This window comes from Manacus vitellinus, unplaced genomic scaffold (genome assembly GCF_001715985.3).
Source record: "Manacus vitellinus isolate BGI_N305 unplaced genomic scaffold, ASM171598v3 scaffold_1_pilon, whole genome shotgun sequence".
Taxonomy (NCBI): domain Eukaryota; kingdom Metazoa; phylum Chordata; class Aves; order Passeriformes; family Pipridae; genus Manacus; species Manacus vitellinus.
In genome coordinates, this window is record NW_021939396.1 from 52,040,199 (window position 1) to 52,057,502 (window position 17,304).

General features: G+C 37.6%; 1 protein-coding gene across 1 annotated transcript in view; it reads right to left on the reverse strand.

Moving 5' to 3' along the window:
• Positions 1-17,304, reverse strand: part of PIEZO2 (piezo type mechanosensitive ion channel component 2) — a 296,094-nt gene that overhangs the window by 241,039 nt on the left and 37,751 nt on the right. The window contains exon 3 of the mRNA XM_029959391.1: positions 4,251-4,346. Coding sequence (XP_029815251.1) covers positions 4,251-4,346 — 96 coding nt within the window. The remainder of the gene's footprint in view (positions 1-4,250; positions 4,347-17,304) is intronic.

The window sequence follows — 17,304 nt, forward strand, 5'->3', positions numbered from 1 at the left end:
TTAATACCTGAAAAACAAATTCCACTCTTCTATTTACCATGGTTTCAACCAAACTCAAAATAATGCTCAATTAACAATTATTTGGATTATTGATCCTCATTTTATCAATCTACACATTTTTAAAACATCATTTTTACTGATCTGAGTGCTGTGCCAAGTTCATTTTTTTCAACAGAGGTACAAGTTTTGTCATGGTATATCTTAACTCAGAAGCAATCCCATTCTTTTTGCCATTAACATAAGCAGACTCAGAAAAATCTAGTCCATATGTGAAATTAACTGATTACCCCCTCTTTTTTTTTTTTACATGCATTGTTACTGGCTACAGTTTTATTAGTCAGAAATTATAAAATTAAACACAGTAAAGTCAAAATTAACTAAATGTAAGTTCACATCTGTTAGAGAAAAAGAAAAAAGGCACATAAAACAGTTATTCAGTACTGTTGGATGAACCATTGACAGGACAAATCTATGTTTTAGTATTTCTAGAAAAACATCATGCGCAAGCCTTTATTAAGGATGGGGACATAATTACAGTAAAAGTTAGACACAAAGCAGAAACCATCACTAATATAACAGTGTCACAATCAAAGAAGCCAGAAACCTATTGCACAGTTCACTGCATATTTGTCATATCTGGAGAACTAGGTTACTGATTTTAGAGATAATTCATATAGAAAAATGCTAAGATCACATGGCTTCACAACACATGCAAAGAGGTATATGCCTCAAAAGCAGTTCCCATTAGCAACCCTTGGAAAATTGGCCCAGTCAAGTTTTAAATTACTCCCGTAGACCAGAAATGTTATTTGCAATTCATGCTTTTTTCACAGTTCTTTCATGCAGAGTAGCATATTTTGCTGTTTAATCAGATTTGTAATCTCTGATTTCAAGGATTATAAATAATAGAGATGAACAAGAGAGTTTTTGTCTGCACATAAAAGCTCTGGAATATATTTTTCCTTGTTCAGCCAGCTTCATGGACAGCTTAGCAGCATTTCTGCAAACAACATATTCAGCTACATTTTAAATAACTCAGTATTTCTGTTCTAACTGAAGATGTTTCCTAGACTTCAAAAGACGTTGATTTTTTACCTGTCAGTTAAAATTGTCTTAAAACGAACATATGGCACATAGGCAAAGACACAGACAATGCTTTATATCCCATGTTTAAGGATTAATAGTACTTTATCTTAGTAATTACACTTTTTAAGAAGATTAAATATTTAAGGGGGGAAAAAAGCAAAAAAAATTACTCATTAAGCTTTAAACACCATCTGAACTATTTCAATGAGTATAATAATTTTCCCCGATGTTTCTAAGCTTTTTAAGTTTCTGACCAAATTTAAATTAATCTAGACTGACATCATCCATTCCAGATTAATTTCTAATTCTATAGCCTGCTGGAGAGAAGTTTCATAAGTTCAGTAACTGGAAAGTGCAAGGTGGTAAACTGAAAAAAACAGATGAAAGTTCAAGAGAGAGGAATGTTGGTCAGAGATTGTGACTGAGGAGTTGAGTGAGTCAGGAGATGACAAGGAAAGAGAAGTTTAGTGGAAGGAGACCAGAAAACTCAAAAGAATAAAAAGACTTAATTGAAAGAAGTAAGATTTCAGGAAAAAAAAAAACAACAGCTTGAATAAAACAGAAAGAGAATAGAAGATTCAAAAATACTATTTGAGTGACAGAAATTAAAGGGGGGGGAATACAAGTAAAATATATAAACATATTGAGTTTTGTTGTTTGGGGTTTTTTTAAATAAACTTTGTTTCACTAAACTTTTGACTCTGTTTTACTGGTGGTTTGGCTCGTTTTAGCTAAAATAGTTAAAGATTTCCCCTTTCTTCTCCATTCTCTGGACATTAAAAAAAAGAAATCCCTCAACACTTTCTAGAAAGATACACCTACACACACACACACAATTAAAACAGGTGACAGTGGCAAAATGTTTACACTCAGAAATACTGAATTTATGTAAGAAATTAATTCTCACAGACACATCATAACATGATATTCAGGCGAAGTGTAATGCAATATGACACACAACATGGGGAAACTACCCAAAGTCCTAAGAAAACATTTTCCTCTGATGAAAAATTGCTGCCATCAGTGATGCAAACTAGATGACTATCAAATCACACAGGAATTAGACTTAAATCAAATAGACTTTTTTAGACTCTAAAAGAAGATAATTAGGATGTCTCGCCATTGTCACTCTTGGCATCTAGAAAATAGTTCTGTTTATCCTGTCAATCACTTCTCCTGGCACGCACAGAAAGGGCAGCAAAAGTAGAACACACAAAACCAACAGGGTAATTGCATAGTATCTGAGAAGCTGCAAGCAAATTCCCAGTGAGTGCTTCTCTCTCAACTATGTTCAGCACTTTTAAGAGAAACTTAACCTCACAGTTGGACTGATGTTCCATTCTTACACTGTCTTTGTAACTTACCCCTATAAAAATGACAGACAGCCTTACTTAGAGTGGGATTTCCCACCTTTTATGCTTACTTTATTTATTTTTCAGGTCTGTTTTTCCTGGTTCCACTAGATACTTACACAATCAACGTAAACTAAGCCCACTCAATTGGTATGGATCCTTGCCAAAAGACAGTGAATTAGTTTAGAGTGACTGGTAGAAACTGCATGAAAAATGGTTGGGGAAGTAGAGTGTAGGAAATAAGGCATAAAATACAAATGCTAATCCAGCCTTTACCACTTCCGTACAATAATACTTTGTGAAGACAGTTTCTTCACCAAGGGGTGAGAGATTTGAATCCTATAGCTAACAGACCAGATCTCAAAAGCATCCTAATTCTCATCTGATTCCTTGCCTTGTTTTATAGCTCTGTCAAGATACTTCAACTGCAATTCATGAAGACTCCCAATAAATATTATTAAGGAATAATTAAGATCTATCTCACTACAAGCAATTTCTGAAAAACTTTTATTTATTTATAACCTTTATCCTATTTAATAATAGTACCCTTGTACAATTTTCCGCACTTCTTTTCCATTACCTTAGGTGTCAAGGTGGCCTTCTATGATGGGTGATGGCAGCAGTTGACAACAGACCAATAGATGTCATCTACCTAGACTTTTGTATGGTCCGACATGACATCCTATCTCCAAATTAGAGAGACATGGATTTGATGAATGGACTATTCAGTGGATAGGGAATTGGCTGGATGGATGCAGCCAGAGAGTTGCGATCAATAGCTCTATGTCCAGGTGGCGAGTAGTGTCCCTCAAGGCTCTGTTTTGGGACCAGTGCTCTTCAATATCTTCATACAGTAACACAGTGAGATCGAGTTCACCCTCAGCAAGTTTGCAGATGACACCAAGCTGAGCGGTGCAGTTGACACAACAGGAGGAAGAAGTGTCATCCAGTGGGACCTGGACAAGCTTGAGAAGTGGGCCTAAGAGAACATCATGAGGTACAAGTGCAAGATGCTGCACCTGGGTTAGGGCAATCCCACACATGAACACAGACTGGAAGAGGAACTCCTTGAGAGCAGCCCTGCCAAGAAGTACCTGGAGGTTCTTACAGATGAAAAGCTGGACATGAAGCAACAGTGTGTGCTTGCAGCCTACAAAACCAATTGCATCCTGGGCTGCATCAAATGCATTGTGGCAAGCAGGTCAAGGGAGGCGATTCTGCCCCTCTACTCCACTATGGTGATACCCCACATGGAGTGCTGCATCCAGCTCTTACCTGGTCCTTAGCACAGGAAAGACATGGACCTGTTAGACAGGGTCCAGAGGAGGACCATGAAGGTGATCAGAACACCTATCCTATGAAGACAGGCTGAGAAAATTAGGGTTGTTCTCTTCCTGGAGAAGAGAAGGCTCCAGGAAGACCTCATTGCAGCCTTTGAGCACCTTAAGAGGGCTTTTAAAAAGGAGGCATTATAAAAAGGAGGGATGGTTTCAGGAGGGTTCAGAAAGCTCATTTTTCATGCAGACCATGTCAATATTCTAGGTGAAATAATGCCATAAAAAGGAACTCCTATTAGCACTATCAGACAGTCCTGATACACTTTGGGGTGAGAATGTATCGTGGTTGTAAGTCCTTCAGCACCAAAACCAGCATATTGTAAAACTACACTGTAAGGAAATTTACAGTATTTATTACAAGTTAGATCACTTAATGAAGGGAAAATGTTTAGGACTTCACCTTGTACTACACCAAGGCTTTTGCATGCACTCTGCCCATGATAGATTCTGAAGAATGGAGCAATGAACACCTTACCTTGCATCGTTGTTTTTGTGGGTTCTGAAAACAGAGGAATGAGCAGGAGGTAGATGAGGTAGACAAAGGAGAGCCCATTGTAACGGAAAGCACAGGCTGCAAGAGAAAAGAAAAAGAACATATTGCTTAATCAGTCTGACATAATCAAATTCAATAGCACAAAGCATTTCCCATTTAAGTTTACTATGTACCTTGCCAACTTTTTGCCACTTATTTTAACAATTTTTACACAAGTATTTTAAATTTATGCCTTCAATAAATCATCGAATCACAGAATGGGTAAGGTTGGAAGGGACCACAGTGGATCATTTGGTCCAACCTCCCTGATCAAGCAGGGTCATCCAAGAGCACATTGCGCAGGATTGTGTCCAGACACTTGAGTATCTTCAGTGAGGGAGACTCCACAACCTCTCTGGGCTCCATCCCAGTGTGTGGTCACCCGCACAATAAAGAAGTTCTTCCTCGTATTCAGGTGGAACTTTCTATGCACCATTTTCTGACCATTGCATTTTGTCTTATTGCTTAGCATCACCAAGAAGAGCCTTCCCTTCAGATACTTAGATACATAGATGAGGTCCCCTCAGACATCTCTACTTGAGGCTCAACAGACCCAAACCTCTCTGAGAGATGCCCCAGTCCTTTGATCATCTTTGTTGCCCTTCACTGGACCTGCTCCAGGAGCTTCATGTCTCTCTTATACTGAGGAGCCCAGAACTAGACACATCACTCCAGATACAGCCACACCAGGGCTGAGTCAAAGGGGCAGGATCACCTCCCTCGACCTGCTGGCAATGCACTTCCTAATGCAGCACTGGACTTCTTGGCCACAAGGGCACACTGCTGGCTCATGGACAGTTTGTTATATACCAGGATCCCCAGGTCCTTCTCCACAGAGCTGCTTTGCAGCAGATCAGCCCCCAGTCTGTACTTGTACATGGGGTCAATTCTTCCCCAATTGAAGGATACTGCATTTGACTTTGTTGAACTTTGGACAGTTCTTCTCTGCCCATCTCTCCAAACTGTTGGGGTCCTTCTGAACGGAATCATAGGATATCCTGGGTTAGCAAGGACCCGCAAGGATCATCAAAAGTCCAACTCTCAACCCTACACAGGACAGCTCCAAGAATCACATCATGTACCTGAGAGCATTGTCCAAATGCTTCTTGAACTCTGTCAGGGTTGATGCTGTGACCACTTTCCTGGGGAGCCTGTTCCAGTGCCTGACCACACTCTGGGTGAAGAACTTTTTCCTAATATCTATTCTAAACCTCCCCTGACACAGCTTCATGCCATTTCCTTGGGTCCTGTCACTGGTCACCACAGAAAAGAGATCAGTGCCTGCCCCCTGCTTCCCATCACTAGGAAGCTGTAGACTGCTGTGAAGTCTCCCCTCAGTCTTCTCTTCTCCAGGCTGAACAAATCAAGTGACATCAGCTGCTTCTCGTATGGCTTCCCCTCTAGACTCTTCATTATCTTTGTAGCCTTCCTTTGGATGCTTTCTAATAGCTTTATATCTTTCTTATACTGTGATGCCTAAAATTTCACATAGGACTCGAGGTGAGGCTGCAGCAGCACAGAGAAGGACAATCACCCTCTCTACTCTATGTAATTTTCTTTAAATTAAACAAACTTCTGAAACAAACAAACTTCTAAAATACATATTTTAAGTTTAGAAAAAGATGCATTCAAGTTAGAAAGACTTTGTCCAGAATGAAGGACAAGTTAGCTGTTACTTACACATTTTACTTTCCTCACATATAAACTCATTCAATCATTCTCCACAAAAATATATAGGGATGCATAAATCAATATTTATGGGTTGCCTTTAAGAAGCCAAAATCTGGTTCATTATATTACAAATAAGGATTATCAGTAATAACTAAGAAATATAAAGTAGGTTCAGATTACAAATTATAGAATGCCTGTTATCCTTAAAATAACAATGTCTTTAAATAATTACAGAGATCTCTGAATTTTACAGTCATCCAATTATTTGCTCTTACATAGTTCTATTACTGAAAAGATTGTGAACTACCAATCAAAAAGGAACAGCAACTTGCAACTGGTGCTATGCCAATTTTTCTAAAGAATTAAATTATTCTCTTAATTTTGCCTACTATTTCCTTTTCTATTTTTAAAATTTAGTGTAAGTGTATTTTTCTGAAAATATCCACGTCAGCAGGCCATTATAACAAGTACAATATTGCTACACCCCAGGCTCACCTTTTCAAAGAATGTCATGCACATTCTGCACTGAAAGAAGAGTAAATGGACTTCCATACAGATTAAAAAAAAAAAAAAAGACAAAATAATCTGCAATTCCACTGTGCAGCAGATGTCGAAATATAAGACCCACCACATTCAATTGTTCCTAAGAGATAAGCCAACTGCTAAGGAGTCAGTAGACGAATTAGCCTTTACATTTATTTACTCATGGAATGTAACTCATATCAATTAAGTCTTCTCAGCTATATCAAAACAACTTGGTTTTGGAGGACGGATACAGCCTTAGTCCTACCAGAAACATGTATTCCAAAAGAGAAGAAGTTTTTTCAGTCACCACTTCTTGAAATTTCATGGAGACTATACTGAGAATGAGTTAACAAATTAAGCATTAATCAGTCCTCATCCTCATCACATCTGTCCACTTTAATTCTAAATTTAAAACTGCAAAGTCTCTCAGTTAACAAATCCATGCAATAGCTACAATTTTCCCAGGTTACCTCAATAGCCTTGACAGAGAAACTCTGGATATACACTTCACATCTACAGCTTGGTCAAGAAATATGTGAAATTTATGGATTTCTGGCAAGAAGAAAGGATAAGGAGCATCTATGCTGCACTTCTAAGCTGATATGATTCTGCCATGAGCCTTAAAAAGAAAAATCTATCAAGGACTACAGAATCCATCGAAGCTTAACAGAGGGTTTTTCGGAGTGAAATCCAAAATCTTAAGAGTAGCTTCTTATTCTTACAGAGCCTGTAAGAATTGCTCCTGTCACTTACTAAATTTTCTTAATAGCCACAGCCTTTAAGAAGACTTAAACTGAAGACTTACATCTACACTTGTAACTATAAAAAACCTGCAAGGTAAAGTAAATAGGACCTATCCCACTGGGAATTCCATAAGCAATTATCAGAGCTTTAAAGTGAATGTACTTGAGAAGAGAGAGTCAGCCCTGCTATTACGAACCTACTCTCAGGGTGCTCTGCAGAGGAGCACAGGATGTACAATGACCATTAGTGGTCTTCTTGAAAAGAATGTCATTAAAGAGGAAAGAGGACACTCCTGAGATCAGGACAAATCCATAAATCAAACTTTTTTTTTTTTTAAAAGTTTAATTTGGAATGGGAAAAAAATTTTGGCATTCATAAGAAAAGGTACAGTAGTAGTTTAAGGCTGATCTACAGTCTGAAGGCTTTTCCATTTCAGTGGAAAGGATCAATGTTTTCAGTCATTCTGGTAGCAGAATAATATCCTATTATCCAGTTATTCCAGGGATTGTGCCGATCAGATTTTAATCATGTTAAACAGCTTACCTGATTTCAGTGCAATATTATACACATTTTCTTCTTTCTTCAGAACTGAGCTTGCTACACTTCTTGTAGAGCGCCTAGCACTTAGCTTCTCAGTACAAAGAAAACAGCAGCTGTGTGCTTTAGATACCCTTCTTTATTAGTCGGATATCACTGAATGTCTCCCTAACAAATCTATATCAAATATTTAGAATCTCTATTTACATAAAAGCATCCTCCAGGAAAATAGCAACCTTGGCTAGACATTGCCTGGAAAACCTGTATTTATTGTAAGCAGTTGCAAAAGCACCAGCAATATGTTTCTCAGAATTAATACATTAAAACATTCCAAACTTAGCTGCAAATTTTTTACTATTCCCTACTGCAATATTTTTGTTTTGTTTTTATCTCCATTTGTCTAGTACATCTTGCTGGAGATATCAGTGGCTTATAAAGTTAATGTGCAAGAGCAAAGAGCCATGACTGAATATATTTTTAGCAAGATAAAAAATTAGAAAACAGCAGCCGCACTGCATTTACATATTTACACTGCATTGCTTCATTATTTGTCAAACATATGTATTCCTAAGTTCTGACACTCAAAACTACCTAGAACAAATTGCAGAGCATAAAATCAGCTTCAGTTTGTCACTGATACAACAACAAAGGATGATCCAAAAAACCAAATGCACTCATCCTCTGCACTCCCTCTGGCATTCACAGAGGTTTCCTTTTGCAAAAGAAGCTGTACAAAGATGTCCATCACAGTGGAAAGTCCCATTTGAGGTCAATGGAATTCCATCAATAGAAAAAGCACCTGAAAGATGAGTTTCTTGGCAAACCAAGTGGTAGAGAAATTTCTGGGTATTTTGGTTACATTGGTCGGTTTGCACTATCAAAATTAATGTAATTTTAGCATTTTAGGTTTGTTACCTGTTCTCAAAATTGTCTAATCGATTAGCAAAATTAATTTCAGAGGAATTATTTTTGAACTTTATTTACCTCAAAATTTACTGCTTTCTATTTCTAGAGTTATGTACTCAACAGTTTTTTTTTTCTCCACCACTACATAAATGGGACTATTAACAGAGGTTACATCTCCATTCAAACCTTTCCTTATGTATTTTTTTTCATACAAAGCATCCAGAAAACCCTTCAGGTTCCTACTTTCAAAAAATATGCTTTTGTCTAAAGTAAACACTGAACAAAAACGCTTAAATTGGTAAACATATCATACACACAAAGTCCATACGCACTTTCTGCTCTTCAGATTTCTTTTTAAGTCACATTTGTCACACCCAGTTTTCTAACAGTCTCTACTAAAAAAACTCCAGAAATGTTATTTTTTTTCTCTGAAGTTCTGCTACTGCTCACAGTCCAATCGTAACCGTAATACACAATTGGGAAAAGACATAAAAAGCAGAGCTATTCATGAACAGAATTAGTGGCAAACCTAGCTTCTTCTTGGTATAACCTGAAGTACTTTGGAGCACCTTCCCTTAGACATTAAGAAAAGAGCACTTTATAACATGTAACACTCAATTCCTCATTCATAAGTGATTATTTTAAATATTTCTGGTTTAATGCATATTGTGCAAACCTTTAAAGGTAGGCTCAGAATGTCATCTAAGACAAAGTCTTTACTGAAGCCCAGGTAGACAGCATCCACAGCCTTTTCCTCATCCACTAGGTGGGTCTCATGGTCATAGAAGGAGATCAAGTTACTCAAGCAGGACCTGCCTTTCCTAAATCGGTGCTGGTTGGGCCTGATCTGGTTGTCCTGTATGTGCTGCATAATGACACTCAAGATGATCTGTTCCATAACCTTTCCTGGCACCAAGGTCAGACTGACAAGCCCGTAGTTCCCTGGATCCTCCTTCTGACCCTTCTTGTGGATGGGCGTCACATTGGCCAGCGTCCAGTCAACTGGGACCTCCCTGGTTAGCCAGGACTGATAATAAAGGGAGTTGCTTGGCGAGCTCTTCCACCACCTCCCTCAGTACCCTCATGTGGATCCCATCCACATGCACAGATTTGTGAGTGTCTCAGGAGGTCACTATCTACCTCCTCCTGGATAGCAGGGTGTCTATTCTGCCCCCCATCCCTGTCTGCCAGCTCAGGGATCTGATTGCCCTGACAATAACTGGTCTTACAGTTGAAGACTGAGGCAAAGGAAGCATTCACAGAAAAAAGTACAATAGTGGTTTAGGACTGACCTCAGCCTTTTCCTCACTTTTGGTTATAATGTTTCCCTCCGCATCCAATAAAGGATGGAGATTTTCCTTGGCCCTCTTTTTGTTGTTAGTAAGTTTTTAAAAATACTTTCTATTATTTTTCACACCAGTGGCCAGATTGAGTTCCAACTGAAAGCTGAAAAATGCAATTTATCCTTAAGACAGATATGTACAGTATGAACTATACAAAATTAAAAAGGAATCTTAAAAAAACAGAAAATCCTATATCACATGGCATTATGTAACCTTGGCATTATATAACCTTGTCCTTCTAGATTTTATTTTTCATTATTGTATGATAGCCAGAGAAGAAGGCATTTGAAGAAATCTAATACTGTTTCTTAGACTCATCACCAAGTGTCTACATGTAGATACTGGGTTTTTCCAACATCAGAACCCTAACAGCTGTTACATATTATTTCATATTTATACCAACAGTTCTTTCCTTTCCTCTACTTAAAGAGGATGATTTGTATAAAATTTGTATTTTATCTGTTAAGTAAGAAATACTGGAGGGCAACATGAGTGGCAATAGAGAAATTTGCAATAAGCTTGAACATGGAAATGAGAGCAAAAATTAGCCTCATAAAAGGTGTGTTTAGTTTTATTCTACAAAAATTTTAAGAGGTAATTAATTCAGAAGTGGAAACTACCTGTTCAAAAAAACAGCCTTCAAGAGTGCAGGCATAGTACCAAAGGGCTATTGACTCCTCATTTATAAGCTACAATTGTGTCAAAAGCCACGGCAACAGAAAAGAAAAAGGAAGGTGAAGACAGAATTAACCATGCACTCACTATTTCTGAATTTATTTTACTATAAAGGCACTGTCATTAATGTTAACAGAATAACGTATTGCTTGTTATGCCCCTTTCTGTTCAAGAAGTATGTAAAGACATTTTTCTCCACATATTTCTGCTGTAGGCTTGAGAATTTTATACATCCTTCTTAGCGTTATCCTATCCAGACTCATGTGTGCTTTAGCATGAAAAGGAATTAATTCAGCCAACTACACTGAAGTAATGTGTCTTCTACTTTCAGCAGGATATTGCATAGTGTTTGCATCCTGTTTTAACAATTTTACAGTGGTAAGATTATTAAGAAAGGTATGCAATTATATTCTTCAAGATTGGTACCTTTAGACTAAAATTTGGGTTAACTTTCATGTTTGTTTTTCCAGAAAAAAAAAAATTACTGAAAATATTAATTGGAAAAAGTGGTGCTGAAAAAATGCCTAACCCTGAGCAGGCAAGGGTTGTTGGTTGAAAGACAGAGCTGATGCTGTTCACTCATTCTTGTACCCACATAGTTTGAAATAAATCTCTGAGAGCAAGAGACCAAAACACGAAAGAGAAAGGGAATAAGTAGCTGAATGATCTTCGAAACTACTCAGTCTCCAGGAGGCCAAGTGTCCAACTCAAAGCTGGGAGAACTCAGTACCAGATTCCTGTCTGTGATGCTATAATTTTTCATAGTTATCCCATAGTTAATATGGGATATTTTATACCAGTTATATCCTCAGAATTCTGGGGGGGGGGGGGAAGCAGGGGGAAAGTAGCACCCAATTCAGATGACTAAAACAGGCTACAGAAGACAGTCTTTGCTACCAACAAAAAACCAACCATTTCCCATAAGCAAGCCAGCCAGGTAAGTTTTTCCAACAATGTGATACAGAGAGGAGAGGTCAAGACTGGTGAGCAAAGTATATTTTACTCCTATTCATGCCTGCGTAAAGCTTTTACGTTTTTTTCATTTTTAATTTCTAGTAATACTTTCACTTAGTATCAACCAGTAAACATAACAAGAAATGGAAACAGAATTTTTCTCCTTTTTCTAATGGTTCATGCATGCAGCATTCCTTAACCAAAACTCACACGTGTGCATAGTACCAATATAGTCAAATAGCAGCAAACTACTCTCCAGCACTTCCTCACAATTCCTGGTGCCTCTGCTCCCAGAGGCAGGAGTATGCTTGAGGAGAAAGCCCACCTAACCCCATATTGAAACAAAGACCCAGAAAGCTGTACACTCTTGCTCTGTTGGACTTGAACATTGTTTTCTGAACTAAAAAGTTAAACTCATTCACTGTCGGCACGATAAAACGACCCAGTATTAAATACTCACAGAGCAGAATCTCCCAGAAAGATGATGGAGCAGTTGCTCTCCTCTACACTACAGTGTTACAAGCCAACAACTGTTAAGGTACAAAGAGGGAGCAAATGTCACATTTCCTTTTCAACTTAAGAGACACTAGTGCAAATCATTCTAAGTTTCTGAGGATTTCCTGCTTTTACTTGACATGGCCGTGACTAACCAAATGCAATAGAAATAAAAAAACAAGTAGATTAAAAATTAAGTTTATTGTGATAAGAAATGTGTGTTACCAGTTTCTGAAAAAGACAGACAAGCTGAATTACTTCTATAAATTGCTGATTTTTATATCTTCTAATGCAGCTTCAATTTCAAATTTCTGTTTCAGAAATACAAAATTTGTTTCAGAAATTTTTCCTCCAATATTCTTTACAGTAACAGTGAAACAATTGCCACACGTTGTAAAAATAGTTATGCTGTAAAACAGCCTATTTTAAAGAATAAAACTAAATAAAGTGACCCAAATGTTCCTCTTCAAGAACTATACCTTCTAATAATGACAAGTATCTGACAGGCATAGTGCCCAGGGAACTTTAGCTCACAGATGTGAACTATATTTTTACTTACTGAATTCAGAAGAAGAGGTTAACTTTTGGCACAGTTTTCAGAATTACTTCCAAGTAATTCCACTTAACGCTTGTGACAGATGAGAGTGGAATTACACACTGCTATGCAAGATAGTTAAGTGAAATGCATGTAATCTTATCCTCCTTTTAGAGAAAATTAATGGTTATAGCCTACGGTGTACAGCACAGAACCACATAGAACTGTGGCTGCTCAGGACAAGGTACATACTGCCAATACTTCCACATCACACAGCTCTGCTGACAACATCGTGGCAACATCTACTCCCCACCCTGAGCCAACATTTCAACATGGTGCTGCTTTGCATGTTACACCCAGATAGGAAACTTTTCTCTTTTGGAACAAAAAAACCCAAACAAAACATCAGGGCTTTGATAAACAGACAAATACTATGCTTTTGGTTCATGTCAGCACTTCTACAATCACATTTTTTTCCACCAGTCAATATTCATCAGGAGACATGACTGCTGGAAAGTAAACACTTTTCAAAGCGTTTGGGGTTGTGTTTTTTTTTTTGCTTTGATTTTTCTCTCCTTTCCTCTCTTTCTCTGAGCAGCAGCTTCAGTAAGCTTTCTCTCCATGAGAAACCATCTAGAACAGATTTTAACTTTGTGGAAAATATTGTCTGGGAATTGAATGCAGAGAGAGAAAACAAAACACCTTGTTCACCTCTTCCTTTCAGATCTTAGGAAAAGGAACTATGCTTCCCAGCTGTATTTGACAGAAAGAAAATTAACAAAAGACCTCAAAATTTAAGCCTACCACAGTCATCACCTTACTTAGAATAATGTATTTTAAAGGAGTATCTACTCTTGCGAGGAAATCCATGTCAACACGCTTTATTGACATAAGTAGATGAATATTTCCAAATTTAAAAACATGAAGGACACCATCATCACTAATTTTTCCCGTTAGAAAGATCAACTTAACATTATAACCCATTTCAGTTTCAGTGCAGACAAACTAAATTACAACTTGCTACCGTCTCTTACTTAGATTGCCATAAGATTTTGGCATATCTATATTGTGTTGGTAATCTCTTACCAATCAATTTGAGACAGGGTTGGGGGTTCTTTGGTTAAGTGGTTTGATTTATGATCTTTCAATACTTACCTAAAATAATAATAAAAATATAATAAAACCTACACCTTTCAATTCCAGCCTTTTCTATGAATCTCACAGTCATTAAAGCTTGTTGCAGGTACACTCTTTGTTCTCCCCACACCCACCTCATACAATTAACACATGCCAAAATAAGCTTCACTCCAAAAACAGTGGTCTTAACTTCCATTATAAAACACCAAACAAACAAACAAAAAGAAGTAGCTGTCAAAGAGTCTCCTTTTTTTCACATAACACACCTCTGGGATCTATGGTGTCCTCGGGCTTTATGACCAGAACATCATGACAGGAGTTGAAATAGCAAGCACTCAACTTCATGACCTCATTTCACTGAAGTCATAACATTATTCATTATGTATACATATACATTCCTTAATTGGTCTGGGAAGAGGAAAAAGAGCCACTGAGGTGGCTGCCTGTGGAAGGGAGATTGTCTGCGTTCTTACCCTTCCTCCAACAGCAGCTTTTCTGTCTCCAAGCTTCTATCTCTAGGAAAGTAACTGGGAGCTAAAGAAATCACTCTGCTCCTCACTCATTTTCATGGGATAAGAAAAGCATGTTCCTTTTTCCCCGGACATCCGGAGACAGTTGTGCTGTTACAGTTGCATAATCCTGGCAAGACTCAAACTAAAAATAACAGCAAACTCAGAACACAGATGACAATCAAATGTCACACAGTGCTACTGCTAAAACACAACATTAACCAGGGACAGATGTGGAGACAGTTGTATGACAGAGAGATCTCCAGGAGCAGAAAGGGACTGAGACTTCCATTTACAGCTGCTAAGAAGCTATCAGATGCCAGGAACAGCTATTCAGTCAGATGTTTCCAGCAATTAAAAGTGCAAATTTCGGCATACGTTACCATTTCCCCACCACTATCCACACTCATCATCTTTTAAGACACATAAATAACCCTAAGTCAATTGATGTAAGATGCAGAAAGAACCAAGCCTTTTTTTTTTTGCCAGCTGTTGCTTACACTGACATCAGTCCTAAAAAACCCTGAGTCAGATGAAGGACGCGTTAAAAAACTAACACAGACAAACACCTCTGAGGAATATAAGCATGATAAAACATCAGAGAGGTGTTAACACTGAAAAATGAGTGTCATTAGTGACGTTACAAATATGAATGCAGAGTTTGAAACTCTGCCATTATTTATTCCAGTAGAGGAAAGGATAAACTTCCTTTCTTGGTCCTTCACCGAAAAAAAGGACCCAGAGGGTTGCAACGGCGAGCTATAAATCCGGGTAATAAAGGAGCATTTCACACAGTGCTTTACCAAAGCCACAGTGTTTACCAAAGGAAACAGAATTTTTAAAAATAGGTATCTCCAGGATATCAAGTGCATAAAGCAGATACAAGCCCCTCATTCTTGCAATGTCCCTATTCCAAACTGATGTTTCTCTTACAAGATAATAAATCCTTTTTTGTTTGAAGAATTGTGCATTTCCTTCTCTCCTTAAAATACACTAGGCAACATCCTCTTATTGCAAAGAATTTTCAGTCTACTACAGGAATCTACTTAGGAATGCCATGAATTGTCTTACAAACTATATCTTCTAAGTAGGAAGAAGGAATGGATCCTGATGAACCCAAAGAATCACAGAACCCAGGGAGATATTAGGAGACATATTTACAACTGTAAATCTGATTTGGTCATTAAGATTGCCTATTCTGGAAAAGTAATACTTAAACCCATCTGACTCCCAATAAAATTTCACAAGCACACAACCATAATCTCTACAAGACAGAGTCCTTCTGGAACAGATGCATTTTACTATCCAAATGCAACACTTCCCTAACACTGAATGACAAATATCTAACAGCAATCCTATCAAACAGACCCATGGCCTTGTCCAGTTTTCACACAGCAAGGTAGACTCCATACAGTCATTTAAGAAAAAAAAAACCATCTTTACTGTGCATTTATTCTGAGTAGAAACATTTCCCAGAAAGCACAAGGCACATATGTTAACTCTGCATGTTTCTGCACACATCATTTAAGACACTTCTCTACACTCAAGGGGCTGCAATCTGTGGTACTCCTTTCAGGTCGCCAAATTTCTCGTACTTGTGGGAGGTCTTCTTCCACATATCAATTTTCTATTATACAGCATCTGTAGAAATGTTTTCTTCCCCTAGAATACTATTTGGAGAAACTCCCTCAGACTTTTGATAAGCTCTCAGCCAGATTTTAAGAGCAAGACTGGAACTTCAAGATGATTTAATACCTCTTTCATGTTTATAAAACAAACCATTGTGTCCTTGTCCAAGAATATTTGAATGTGGGAAGTTAAGAAGTTTAACTTGAAGAAAACTTCCCACGCAGTTAGTAATTCTAATCTGTTTATATCCAGGCTCAATATAAAGTCTGACTATGTATTTCTTTGGAGTCAAGCCACTGTCCTGAAGATACCAAATGATGTTATGATATTCTGGTATCCCACCAGAATAATAAGTAAAGCAGTCACATCCCACCAAGAAAATTAGGGTCCCAGGTTCACCACTATATAACTTCTAGAGCTCTCAACATAGCAATCACAAAGTAAAGGATTGTTTCTTGCAGGGGAAGACAGAACAAAACCTCATCATCATCAGGCATGTTCTGAACACATGAAGATGAGTACAGTAAAGGGTTGCAACATGAATCTTCATTCAGAAAATCCAATAATGTACTTTTCTCATTTAAAGGAAACCAAAATAAAACAAAAACCAACCAAACCAAAAACCCAGCATCTCTTTAATTGAGCAAGAATCTCAAATTTGGAGAAATGAGTCCACTGAGAATCTCAGATCTGTTCTTGAGAAGGAGCCAAAGTATACATCCTGGAGGATTAAAACTAAGTGAAGGGCACACTAAATTTGATTTAAACATATCCTGAAAATTTAAGAAAGAAACAAACACCATGCTGTCCTTCAAGTTAAAAAAAAAAATGTTTTTCTTCACAATCTTGCAAGGAAGCCAGCGATCCCTTACTGACAAGGGTTCTACATACAGTGAAGATAAGAGCAGTAAAGACTTACATAATCCTTGTAACTTTATTTATGAGCGCTTCCATTAGTACAAATTTTTATCTGGTTAATAAAGTATTTTTGTCTGTAAACTGACAAAAAATTTATACCATTTTAGAACATAAACATGGATTTCAAAGTGGTCTTTATGAGCAAACTGACTAGAATTAGTCTTGGATGAAGTTTATAGCTTCAGAAAAGAAATGTGCCAGAGTAAGTAAAATGTTAGGGTTTGTTCAAACACAGAGGATTCTCTTCATTAACAGCTAGACCAATGTACAACAGCCAGTCAGTTTGTCAGAAATATTCTTGCTTGTCAACCCAGAAAAATAACTAACTTCATCCTTTGCCATGTGGTCTTAAGTGATGGAGGTGGCAAGATGAAGCTGCAGAAAGAAAAACAAGCTTGAGAGATACCTAACTCAGTAAT